This window comes from Arvicola amphibius, chromosome 10, assembly GCF_903992535.2.
Source record: "Arvicola amphibius chromosome 10, mArvAmp1.2, whole genome shotgun sequence".
Classification (NCBI taxonomy): domain Eukaryota; kingdom Metazoa; phylum Chordata; class Mammalia; order Rodentia; family Cricetidae; genus Arvicola; species Arvicola amphibius.
This window is the reverse complement of record NC_052056.1, coordinates 7460259-7473619: the sequence shown is the minus strand read 5'-3', so window position 1 is coordinate 7473619 and position 13361 is coordinate 7460259. Positions and strand designations below refer to the sequence as shown.

The following is a 13361-nucleotide window of genomic DNA, read 5'->3' as shown; positions in this document are numbered from 1 at the left end:
ATTACACTTCTGAGAGATTCTGAAACCTGAATGGGACTCACAAGACGTGGGTCGCCTGTGCGTGAATCAGACGGTTCTGGAGCTGCCCTCCCTCCCCAATGCCTCCCTGTGAGAGTCTGCCCTGCACATCCCACACACACCTCAGCAGAAAGTCCCTGGCTCTGCTCCCGGCAGCCTTGCTGTTGACCTTATGAGGTGTGAGAAGGAGAAAGAGAAATCTACATTCTGGCCAGAACTCACTTCCTCATTTCTGAGAACCAGCCCAAGTTCCAGACGTGACAGGCTATAGGTCCTCAGAGCTTCTCAGAGTCCAGGCCCAGCCTGGCTCCTCTGACTGCTTGAGATGTCACCAGGGAGACAGGGATGCAGAGCCTATTTTTGGTCCTGTGATTGCTGGAACAATTTCCAAAATGGTTGGCTGCATACATCAGAATCCCTGCTCCTGCAGTCCCAGAGGTCTGAGATCGAGGCATCAGAAGAGTCTCACACCCTCTAAAGCCCCACTCCCTGCACCCCTAGTTTCTGCTGGTGGTCTGCCATCCTTGGTGTCCTTGTCACTTCAGTCACTGCCTTCTGCCTTTCTTTTCCTGATGGGGACACTAATCAGATGGCATCAAGGGTTCTCCCGAGCTCAGTATGCCTTCCTTCCAGCTAATTATGCCTGCTCTCCTGTTTGCAAATGAAGTAACAGGAGTCTGGAAATACACTATTCGGTCCAGAGCAAAGGTCCACTGTATTTCCCACCCTTAACCCCCTCCCCCAACTTCTTCCCGGCAAGCCTTACGCTATGGAGGCAGCCCTCCCCAGCTTTCCTCTCTGGGGCGAGGCAGGCCCAGGAGTGGTTTCCTGAAGTTGAATGGCACCCCTTACTCCAGGAAGGCCTGGAGCTCAGAAAAGTCAATTCTTCCTCGGAACGGGTGTCCACATGCCCAGGGACACCCACACAGCATAGTTTCCTGCTTTACAGAAGCTCTTCCAGATTCTTTGGGCTCATGGCCAATCCCTTAGTGTGCTGCCTGAAAGGATGGAGCCCTCCCAGCCTCGTACCAAGCTGTCATAGACCAAGGTTTAACACAGGAAAGTCCCATCTGGCCACACAGACCCCTGTGACCTCATTGGTCACCTGCCTCAGGTCTGCTGCAGAAGCCACCCACACACACACACACACCAGAGCTGCCCCTGCCTCAGGGAAATTAGCTTCTCCTTGCCCTGAAATCTGTGCAGGAATGGGGAGGGGGGCTTCCTGGGGCTCCTGTAACCCAGCTGAATATTTTCCAGGTTACTTAACCAAACTCCTGCAAAACCACACCGCCTATGCCTGTGATGGGGACTATTTGAACCTACAGTGCCCTCGGCATTCGACAATAAGTGTCCAATCGGCATTTTATGGGCAAGATTACCAAATGTGTAGTTCCCAGGAGCCCACCTCCCAGAGGGAAGACAACCTGACCTGTGTGGCATCCACCACTTTGCAGGTATTGCGCTTCGTGGATGTGTTAAAATCATGAAATAGTTTTTTTTTCCTTTCTTTCCTCTCTATCTTTCCCTCTCACTATTTCTATGTTCATATATGTGTGATTCTATGGCTCTAAAACCCCAGTTACTATAGATCACCAGTTTTTATAGGTGAGCTATGACTTGCTTCTTTAAGGTCTTTGCCGTACAGTGCAAAGGGAACGCTATGTGATGACAGGTTCCCTTAGCATCATTTCCATGTGAGGTTACTCAAGGGCACAGTCTTTACTTGTAACGAAGCAAAGCAGCCATATTGGATCCAACCTTCAGGTCCACATCACTGATAAGCGCCCGGGTGGGAACCCAAGTGACTCTGATGCTGGCCTTGGTGGTCACGATGAACTTCTTAGAGAATGGCCCAAGAGACATAGCAACACTTGTCTTCCGTTTCTCGTGGCTTGTTTCTCTACCTGTAGACATCATGTTATTCTTATATAGAGCTATTTCGAGAGGTCTTGGCAGAATTTTTTTCTTCTGAATAGTACAATTTCTTCTTCCACCTCCTCCCCCTCCTCTCCCTCCTCTTCTATTTCTCTTCCTCTTCTTTCTCTTCCTCTCCCCTCCTCCTTTCTTCTCCCTCTCCTCCCCCTCTTCCTTCTTCTCTTCCTCCTTGGACATACTTGGGGAAATTGGTACATTAGAGATCAAATCATTCACTGGTGGTTTAGACTGTGGCTGTCAGTTATGCGTGCAACGTTTCCATCCCTGGGGATTGACTGAACCCAGGACCCCCTGCGGGCTGGGCGAGCACCATACCCTAGGCTAGCTATAGTCTCCGCCCTTTCTCATTTTTCATTTTTGAGACAGTGTGTCGCTAAGGTACCCAAGCTAGCTTTGAACTTGCTCTGTTTCCCAAGTAGCCATGAACCTTCCATCCTGCTGTCTGCACGCAACAGCTGGGATTAGAGGGCTGTGCCACTCTGGTCAGCTTTATCCAAAGCAATTTGTAATCTGTCCTCTCAGCTACCCGGCCAAGAGCATAAAATCGCCGGCCTGAGCTTTAGTGTGGTGATGGTGTTTAATGCCTCTCAAGTTCTTTACAGCAAGTGGCGAGGTGAAGGTCGGCTTCATCATGGCTGGCACAGAATAGGTATGGGAAAGTAAATTTATCTGAAGGTCTAAGGAGAAGCGGACATATTAGATGATGCGAAGGTTTTTCTTTTCTTCGTACTGCTTTGCTTTTGGTCCCAAAGCCGCAGCATCTGTGCAGTCAGTAGCTGGTAAGCAGCACAGCAGACTGTCTCTGGCTGGATGCCCTGACATGGCCCCCACACTGTGATGAGCGACAGCGTGCTTATTTGGAGGTCAAGCATAGTGTCTTTGGGTGCCCCGCCCTGCCTCAGTTTCTCCCTTTGGGACCTCCCATCTAAGAGCCATACTACAGCTGGCCCTGACTTTTTCCTCACCCAACCCAGGTGCCCAGGCTCTCCGCTAACCCCCAAGGTGCCAGCACCCAATAGGACGGGGTATCTACCTGATGGGAGGACAACCGGCTGACGTTGCAGCCAGCCAGCTCCAGCCTGGTGCCCCGAGGGAAGAGGAAGCTCCATGTAGGCTGCTGTGTCAGCATCTGTGGGTAGTTCTGCTGCTGCTCAGAGGGTCAGCTGGCCAGGACATCCCTACGCATGCCCCCTTCACTCAGCAAACAGGAGTGCCTTTCCCCTGGGACCTCACACCACATCGGCAGCTGAGTCAGCCCATGTCCTGAGAGGCAGTGGGGTTTGAGGTAGGAACAGGTTAATAGCTGCCAAGGTAACTACCGTGGAGCCTCTCTGCATTTTGTAGTTGGTCACACGATTTGAGCCTGCCCTCAGGTCACAATGAGGATTTACAGTAACTGCCAGAGGCTGTGTGGTTTACCAAGACCATCCTAGGAGTGTAAAGGGTTCCCCTGGGGATGCTTTCTGATTGACAGATCCACATGTCCTTGGCCCCTGTGGTGGCAGAGTAGATGACACAGTAACTCTAAAAAAAAGTTCAAATATCTCCTCAGCATTCAGCCCTAAAGTACAAGGAGATGCTTGGGAACTTTTCCTCTTCTGGACTTGGTGTCTCTCTCATCGGAACCAAGGCCAGCACCTGAGTTCATTCTATGAAGAGCTTTCTCTGCAAGCCATAGCCCAGAGGAGCAGTAAGAAGTCATGGTTCCTCCCATGATGCAGTATGGGGTGTCCCAAAAGCAGAAAGGGAGGGAGAGAGAGAGAGAGAGAGAGAGAGAGAGAGAGAGAGAGAGAGAGAGAGAGAGAGAGAGAGAGAGAGAGAATTTCATTAAAGAAATCACTCAGCAGCAAAGTCATGTGCCCACGCCCTTGAGTTTGTCAAGGGTGGGCATCAGCATTAAATATTTTATTTGGTACTTTTATTTGGTAAAGTTGGGGTGTTTGAAGTCACTAGGGCCTGTGTGGAACCATTTCTAAAGGTATGATCATATTTCCTGGCCTTCATGGCTCTCTCAGTTTTAAAGCTGGAAGTGCCCTTCAGCTGAACAATCAAAGGTGACTTGATATGACTCACATACCCCAGAGCCTCTGAGGGATGGAACTCCTTAAGCTGAGCCATGTGCCCACGGTGGCAGGTTGAGCCAGCTCTCCCACGAGCCTGGCTCTCTGGCCCAGGTTCTTTCTTCTAAAAGTTACAGGGAGCCACGCACTCACCACGTAGGCTTCCATTCTACACAGCTCAGGCCAGACAGGGAACCTCGTGTCCTCAGAGCAGAGAGAGCCCAGGTTTGGGGTCCGTCAGACACTGTGCAGTTTACAAGCCTATGCTTTTCTACCCCTCCTTCCAGAAGGTGCTGGACGAATGCCAGAACCAGCGGGCCTGCCACCTCCTGGTCAATAGCCGCGTCTTTGGACCTGACCTTTGTCCAGGAAGCAGTAAATACCTCCTGGTCTCCTTTAAATGCCAACCTAGTAAGTAACTTCTGACGGGGGGGGGGGGGGGGGGGGGGACACACACAGTGTGTTTGGGATTGACCTCTAGCGTCATGGACACTCTGGACTAAAGTCCTCTGCCCATGGTGTTCGTCCAACCTCAGATCCCCTAGTAGGAACATCAGAAAGAGAGATGCATTTGTGTGCTCATATGTGCAATCTGTAAATGTAAAAAATTTTTCTCTGGGTATCAAACTCGATTGTTCTGGTGCTGAAAAGAAAGGGAGGAAATAAAAGTGGCATCCCTCACAGTGAGAGACAAATTCTGCTTTTCAAAGGGAGCTGTGTTATGAAGCTTGACTTCCCTCGGGCTCTGTGGCACGGCTTCCACAGAGCCACCACCTCCCATGTCTATGAGCTGGTTGCCCCCATTCTCATGGACCAGCGTGTGCTGGAGCAGTCTCCTCTGTCCTGGTTCCTGGGCTTTCTCCGTTGATTCTGCAACCCCTCATGCACACAGGGGTTGTAATCAACCCACTACGAGCTCTAAGCAATCCCTCTTCAAAGGAGCAGGTCTCATTTCCAGGCACCTGGGATACACCTGCAACAAACTGCAGGGCTCAGCCGGGAGACATTCTTTTCTTAGTTTGTTTTGGGTCAGCATAGAAAGTAATGGTGTTTTTTGTGCAGTTTGGTTGATCCTGTCCCACTCCTTCCTTCCCATCCCTAGTCCCCTCTACCTTCCACTCCCAGTGGTCCCCTAGCCACCTTCATGTCACGTGAATTCTGTTACTCTTTTTTTCTTCACTTCCTTAAAATCTCCCACGGCCCCCTTTCCAGTTTCACACCCTACACCCACATCCATGTATACACACATCAAAAAATTAACAGCTAGGATTCTCACACACAACTCCTGTGTTTCTAGCAGGCTTGCTTGGACAACTTGGTGAAAAGAAATTGGATAATAGTATGTGCCCACATGCTAGGAATGATAGTTTCTACAGCTTCCTTGCTGCCATCCCAACTCAACTGTTCTACTTTTTGCATTTTGTTCTCTGTCGGTTCTAAGACCCTAGTAGTTTGGTGCTGGGAGTGGGGCTACGGGGTCACGGGGGGGGGAACCCACTGTTCTACGGCATGCTGGGAAGCAGTCCACAGATCTCAGGCTTTTCTCCAGCCATCTCCCAGAGGCACTGTGCATGCAAACAAGTTTAAACATTGAAGAGCGGCTGAACATCTCTTTGTGAGCCTCTCCCCCTCCCCCACCATATCCCAACAACCCCTACCTCAGCCAACAGCTCAGGACCATCACTTCGAGGTCTCCGAGTTCTTCATGGGCCCCCTGCAGCTGATGCTGAAAACCGTGACTGTGCCCTTAGTGCCACTAGATTTGCCTTTTGGTCTCTACCCCCAGTGCCCACCTTCCCTGATGAAAGCAGTTGTTCAGATTGTCAGCAAACTGGAGACTGAGGCGGTGAGAGCCTGATTACTATGGGCTGGAGACAGAACATGGGCGTGCCACCCCATCCCCCACCAACCTGGTTAACCTTTTCTAATCCTGATTCCCTGAAGGTCCCATCTCTAAACACCATAGTTAGGTTAAGTTTCCACCTTCTTAAGCTTCCCAATGGGGACTGTACAGCATGAATTTGAAGGGGACAAACAGGGCAATGTTTACACAGGGAGGTGTGGGGTAGGCAAAGCCCCACCCGGGCTGCCCCAGGAAGAAAGGATGGAGAGTAGATGAGCCATGGAGCTGCAGTGTGACCCGGTCATTAGTCGGAGTCATGGCATTTTGGAAGGTGGGAGTGAGGTTTTTCTCTATGCCTTCCTCTTTTTGCAGCCGTGCCACCTGCAGAGACCCTGCTTTCCAGTCCCTATCCTGATGTGGGATTCCCCTTCCTATGCTGTGAATATGTTTTATTACCATTGGTTAATGAATAAAGCTGTTTCGGCCAATGGCTTAGCAGAGCAAAGCCAGGCAGGAAATCCGAACAGAGATAAATAGAGAGAGTAGGCAGAGTCAGGGAGACGCCAAGTAGCTGCTGAAGGAGAAAGACACCCGCTGGAACCATACCTTATCACAACCTCATGGTGATACACAGATGAAAAGAAATGGGTTAATTCAAGATGTAAGACTAGCTAGAAATATGCCTGAGTCATTGGCTGAACAGTGTTGTAATTAATATAGTTTCTGTGTGATTATTTGGGTCTGAGCAGTTGGGAAATGAACAAGCAGCCTCTGTCTACAAAATGGCACCCAACGTGCAGCAACTACATCCACATAAAAACTGAGAAAGCTTGAAAAGAAATTCTAGACACAAAGAACAGAGTAAAGCACAGCTTCTTGGTAGCCACATTTTTTTTCCAGATAGGCTCTCTTTGTTGACTCCAAGCAGAGGCTCTGCTCCTTTAAGAAATGGTGACTTTCTGGTTTGTGCTGGTAGCTTGAACTCTGACTTTTTTGGAAGGCCCTGCACTTAAATGGGGTTTGCAAACAGCATGCTACTTACTAGATGTTTACTAGTGACATAGACCCGCCGTGTCCCTGGAGCTGGGGTGGTGAGCATGACCTACAAAGGCGGTGAACATGCCTCTGCTGTGTTGGACGGCAGGGCCATGGAGTTGGTCCTAGTCACACCATTTAGCATTTTAAAAAAGGCTCATCTGGTCAGAAAAGGATTTCAGACACACAATAGGACAGATTCAGACATAAAAGACCCCTAAACAAGACACAGTGTGTTTAAAAATGTATGTAGGCTTGGGAGAGAGAGGTAAAGTATAGGCAGTTATAAAAAGAAGTAAAGTCTTTAAAGAGACAGTAAAAGTAATATCAAAGAGTACAGACAGTTATAGATTGAAGGAGCAAAGAAAAATAAGCCACATTAAGATGGAAAATACACAGAGAGTCTGGACTATGCACATTATTGTGTTTTCTTTGAATTTTTTGATTGCAAAGAGACATTTGATCTGGAGACTGCTAAGCTAAACCAACATATATATGGTATCTTGACTTCAAAATTTGAGTCAAAGAATATGTTACTTTGGAAAAGAAGTTCTGCTTTTGTTTCCACAGAGGAGGAGAACCTGTGGTTTCCTTCCAGGCTAATGTGGTTTGATGGAACAAGAGCCCCTGGAAGGTCTCTGAACCCCAAAATTACTTTGCCCAATAAAGAACAGAAATAAGTTAGGAGAAAATTACTCTCAAATTCTCAAAATGATTGTTTATAAATGTTTGTCTTCATTTAAAGGTGGTTGATTATAAGTGATTAATGGTCACAGTCAATTTCTTTTTTAAAAAAAGAAATTTTGGAAGTTTGGGTATATGATATAAAGATAAATACTTTCCATTGGTATGGATCTTGGTCTATTGATATATATTTAAGGTCATTTTTTTGTTACACTGTGTATATGTATTTCTACTCTTGTTTAAGGTATTGTGTTTATACAGCTCATTTAAAATGTAATGTATAAATAAAAAATACAAATTGCTAGATAGTCATCTATAATAGTCAAACTGTAGTCATGTTAGTTAGGTTTTCTAGATGTACAGAGATATATTCCAGATGGATAGGTATTCTTCAAACCTTTCAGAGACTTAGAGAATATGGCATTTAAAATGTTTTGTTAGCTTAAGACTTTTCACAACAATGAGACACATCTGCTTCTGGCAGCACCAGTTACTTCAAGAGGATGATGGGCATTAAAAAGGCTCCTTACAGAATTTGCTAGCCATTTGGACAAGAAACTGATCTTACTTGGACTGCTTGATGGTATACTGTATGAGCTGGACATGCAGGACCCACAAAAATGACTGTTGAACTTGCCTAAAAAAGGTGAGACAATCCTTCAGGGTTCCTATTTCATGAAAGAGTCTGCAGACATTCTACAGGATACAAAAGAAAGTGACTGATAAACTGCCAATATAGGCAAAGTAGTTTTCCAAATTCCCTGCTTCATGGAAAATTCTGCCAGATACTATGGGCCTGTAAGCTATAGATGGATACCCCAATGTTACAGAAAAACTTTGGGTGACTGTCCAGGCAGCAAGATGTCTCTGCCAGTTCTAAAGTTTTGGAAGTTGCTTACAATGCACTTTCTGATTACTTAGATAATATTATATCCTTCTGGGGTCTTTGAAGAGTTGAAGATAAATAGTTATAATTTCCCTTAGTTATGATAAAAGATGAATTATATATAAAACTTTAGACTAACAAAGATAGGATAGATAATTAGATAATAGAGTATTTTGTCAAATGTAAATGGACTAAATATTTTAACTATAATTATTGCTTGAAAACTGTTTTGTATATGTAATTTTACTATGATAAAGTTAAAACTTTCCTTTTTAATTAGACAGGAAAGGAGAGATGATGTGGGATTTTCCTCTGTACGCTGTGAATATGTTTTATTACCATTGGTTAATGAATAAAGCTGTTTCTGCCAATAGATTAGCAGAGCAAAGCCATGTGGGAAATCCGAAGAGATATATAGAGAAAGTGTAGGCAGAGTCAGGGAGATGTTATGTAGCTGCCGAAGGAGAAAGACACCCGCTGGAACCTTACCTTACTGGTAGGCCACAACCTCATGGTGATACATAGATTAATAGAAATGGGTTAATTCAAGATGTAAGACTAGCTAGAAATATGCCTGAGTCATCGACCAAACAGTGTTGTAATTAATATAGTTTCTGTGTCTAAGCAGTCAGGAAATTGAGCAGCCTCTGTCTACACTGCCCTGCCCTGCTGTGAGCACTGCTCATAGCTGTACCCAATGCGATTGTATAGTGACCTGTGTGACTCTTTCCAGTGTTGTGTTCTAAAAAGTTCACATGACGAGAGCCTTGGCCCAAGAGAAACTGGCAGGCACTACACACCGTGCTGGTTCTCTGTTTGGATTTTGCAGAGTTTGTAGACCAACAGACCTCACTAGAATATCTTTCTGCTGAAGGTACTGCACACCCCCACCTTCCCTTCTTTGCTTTGCAGAATGTGGTCTCAGGGCAGCCTTGGATCTAAGCAGTTCTAGGTAGACGGCACTCTGCTGTAGGTTGTTGTGTGCTCTCGGACACTTTCAGAAGCACCGTTGTTCAATTGTGAAGTGAAGATAACGTGTTTTCCACACCACACGGGCTGCTGAAAAGTTTGTAAAGTTGAGCCAAGTCATGGCTCGCTAACATCCCAATAAACAGCCTAATGTAATTCTGGTCAATGCTGTGCCTGACTGACAGGCAGTGATGTGCCCAGGGCTGACATTGGCAGGATCCTGGGTGCTGGCGATGGCATGGTGCATAGTCAGTGCAGAGTTGTAGGACACAATCCAAGCAAGCAAATGCCCTTCTGAATTTTAATATTGCCTTGCAGCTGCAGCTGTGAGCAAGGCCAATAACAAACTGCTCCCGCCATGGTAGATTGCTGCCCCTCCCACCTTTGACAGGCCACTGCTGTGATGTGAAAGTAAACTGGTCCCTGGCACAAAGTGCTGTGCACTGGGGGGAAAACTAGACTTTGAATATATATCTGTTTATGGTGCTGGGGATTGAATCCAGCGAATTTTGGCTTTTTGTGTTTCCCTGAGCTAACCATATGCAATACGATTCTTTCTTGCAACACTTAGCAGGACTGCCGGTCATAGCTCCCAGCTGGCTCTTAAAATATCGCTGGACTGAGTGGGGCGGGAACATGCCAGGTGGAGGTCAGAGGACCATTTGTAGGAGTTGCTTTCTCCCTCCAAAATATGGGTACCAGGGATGGAATTCAAGTCATCTGCTTGACAGCAAATACAACTGATCCATCTCACTGGCCCTCAGTTGGTCATGTGACTACAAGGAGACACTATGATGTGTTTGTAGCTTGGGTGTGTTAAATGAATTTCAATTTTTAAAAAAAATTTATATAAAATGACATCTGTATTTTCAACTTGACAGCTTTTCAACTCACTGTGGATTTATTTGGCCATAGCTCTCTGAAGGGCGAGGACTCTCTGTGTGTACTGTAGGAGAAGTGGGGTTTCTAGCATGGTTCTCTATTTGGTAGAGATTTGCTGGAAGTCGTGGCTGTTACCTTTCAGCAGAGCCCTGCCTCTACCTTCCCAGGCTCCTCTGCTTTCTCTGCAGAGGCAGTGATGACTTACCCTGGGGCAGCTGCCCAGAGCTCTGAGCTGAGACACGGGAGAGCTCTCTTCCAGGTCCTACCATATTCTGCTCCTCCTAGAACGCAGCAGCGAGGTTAGGAGTTCCCTGCCCTTTTAGATCCCAAAATGTGCTCTTAGATGACAGCACATTTGCAAGGAATCAAGTGACTCAATTCAGGACTCAACACAGCAGGAAGTGTTGTGTGTGTGTGTGTGGTTCTGTCCTGCCTGGTTCCCGCAATCATTAAGTCCCAAAGAAATCACACAGAGGTCTATGTTAGTTATAAACTGATTGCCCCATTCTTATTAACTCTTATAACTTATATTAGCCCATTATTCTTGTCTATGCTAGCCACGTGGCTCGGTACCTTATTTAGGAAGGCAGTCACATCTTACTTCTCCTGTGGCTGGGTCAGGACTGCAGACTAGGACTTCCTTCTTCCCAGAATTCTCCTGTTCTCATTGACCTGCCTCTACTTCCTGTTTGGTTGTCCCACTTATACTTCCTGCCTGGCTAGTAGCCAATCAGAATTTTATTAAAATACAATTGACAGGGTACAAATCATTGTCCCACAGCAAGGAAGCAATGTGGCATATGCCAGTTCTCTCCCCTATAAGATGGGTCATCTGTGGCAGGGCAGGGTGTCTGGAGGCCTTACACATGGGTATCCCGTCATCTTTAGTGGGTTTTGATGGCATTGGCTGAGTGAGCTTTAGTTACTCAAGAGACATGGCTAATATTCATTCCATGGTGTGCTTAAAAAATTGTAATAACTGGGGTTGGAGAAATAGCTCTGTGTTGACTGAGGTTTCTGTCCTGCCTGGTTCCTGCAGTTGTTAACTCCCAAAGAAATACACAGAGATCTACATTAATTATAAACTGATTGGCCTATTAGCTCAGACTTCTTATAAACTGTTATAACTTATATTAGCCCATAATATTTGTCTGTGTTAGCAATGTGGCTTGGTACCTTTTTCGAAGTGAGGAAGTCACATCTTGCTTGCTCTGTGTCTGGCTTCCTCTCTGTCTGGGTGACGACTGCAGACTGCAACTTCCCTCTTCCCAGAATTCTTGTTGCCCCGCCTCTATTTCCTGCCTGGTTGCCCTGTGTATACTTTCTGCCTGGCTACTGGTCAATCAGCATTTATTTAAAGTACAAGTGACAGGATATAGACCATTGTCCCACAGCAGCTCAGCAATTAAGTGCACTGGCTGCTCTTCCAGAGGACCTGGGTTCAATCCCCAGCACCCACATGGAGACTCACAACAGTCTGTAACTCCAGTACCAGGGAATCCTCTGGCCTCTGCGGGCACTAAGGACACAAGTGATATACATACAAGCAAGCAAAACACTCATACACATTAAGTAAGCAAATAAAATAAACACTTTATAATTTTTAAAATGCTGATTTAAGGAACGACAGAGAGGAGAGAGAGAGAGAGAGAGAGAGAGAGAGAGAGAGAGAGAGAGAGAGAGACAGTCCTTTCATAAGATTCTAAACTTATATGGGTATAGTGACCCAGACCTGCAATTTCAGCACTTGGGAAGTTGAGGCAGGAACTTCTTCAGTTTGAGGCTAGCCTGGTCTATACAGTAAGTATCTCAAACTATAGAAATCAAACTAACAAAAAAGTTCCAGTTTACTGAGAAGTCTGGTTGTCCTGGCTCCTCCCATGACTGTTGGAGGTGCTCTGGCTCCTCCCATGACTGTTGGAGGTGCTCTGGCTCCTCCCATCCCTGTTGGAGGTGCTCTGGCTCCTCCCATCCCTGTTGGAGGTGCTCTGCCCGCATAGACGTAGGTGTTCTCATTACACAGCTCGTTGGTGTGTCTTGTCTTATGCATCAAGTGGCACTTGTCACCCTGGGCCTTTGAAGTCAGGAGAACTGTCGGTATTGGGCAAGATTGAGCATCTACTCAGACACGACACGGAAGAACTTCAGACTCGGCTCACCAAAGACACAAGTCACAAGCAGAATCAGTGATCCTTTTATTTAGAAAAAGGCAAGCTTTTCCTTGGATCTACTTGCAAAATGTTACGCTTGAGACTTCAGGGAGTTGGTCAAGGGTTTTTGAAATATTTACTACGACACCGGTTCCTCTGGCCTGCTTCATTGGTTCTCTTGTGTGTCAAATGACTGGAGAAGTTGAGGATCTTCTGCGTGTTGACAGCCTGGTTTCTGCTCCAATGGAATGCTGATCACTCTCACAGGCACACCCGTGCTCTAACAAATAAAGCCTGCCTGAAGGTCAGAGTGTGGAGCTAAGCCATTAGTTAGCCGTAGAGGCAGCGGTGCACACACCTTTAATCTCAGCATTCGGGAGGCAGAGGTAGACGGATCTCTGTGAGTTCAAGGCCACCTGGGCTACAGGAGATTGACACAGTCTCAAAGAGAAACAGAGCCAGTGGTGATGGCTCACACCTTTAATCCCAGTATTTGGGAGTCAAACGCCTTTAATCCCAGCACTAGGGAGGTGGAGACAGGAGTGATATGGTTGGGTGGGGAGAGAATATAAGGTGGGAGGAGACAGGAGCTCAGGCCATTCAGTCCGAGGATTTGTGGAGACAGGATCTTGCCCCCTTCAGTCTGAGGATTCGGTAGAGGCAAAAATTCTCTCTAGCGGCTGTCTCCTTTACTTCTCTGATCATTTAGCACTTACCCTGATATTTGACTCTGGGCTTTTATTATTAAGACAGATTGGAATTCGTGCTGCACGCAACCCAATCTTTCAGGCTGTTGCATGATGCTAGTATATACAAAGTAAGCTGTGATTTTGTGTTGGCTGCATCCATAACTGGTTATATATGGTATCAGGTTGGACACCTGCCTGGAATGTTCC

At 46.5% G+C, this 13361-nt stretch overlaps 1 protein-coding gene across 3 annotated transcripts in view; it reads left to right on the top strand.

The window, feature by feature from the left end:
* Eva1c (eva-1 homolog C) overlaps positions 1-13361 on the top strand; it is a 75070-nt gene that overhangs the window by 31183 nt on the left and 30526 nt on the right. For 2 of the 3 annotated variants that reach the window (XM_038345268.1, XM_038345267.1), the window contains exons 2-3: positions 1279-1475; positions 4304-4427. The exons of the other annotated variant lie outside the window; for it this stretch is intronic. In XM_038345268.1, coding sequence (XP_038201196.1) covers positions 1279-1475; positions 4304-4427 — 321 coding nt within the window. The remainder of the gene's footprint in view (positions 1-1278; positions 1476-4303; positions 4428-13361) is intronic. 3 annotated transcript variants of the gene reach the window in all.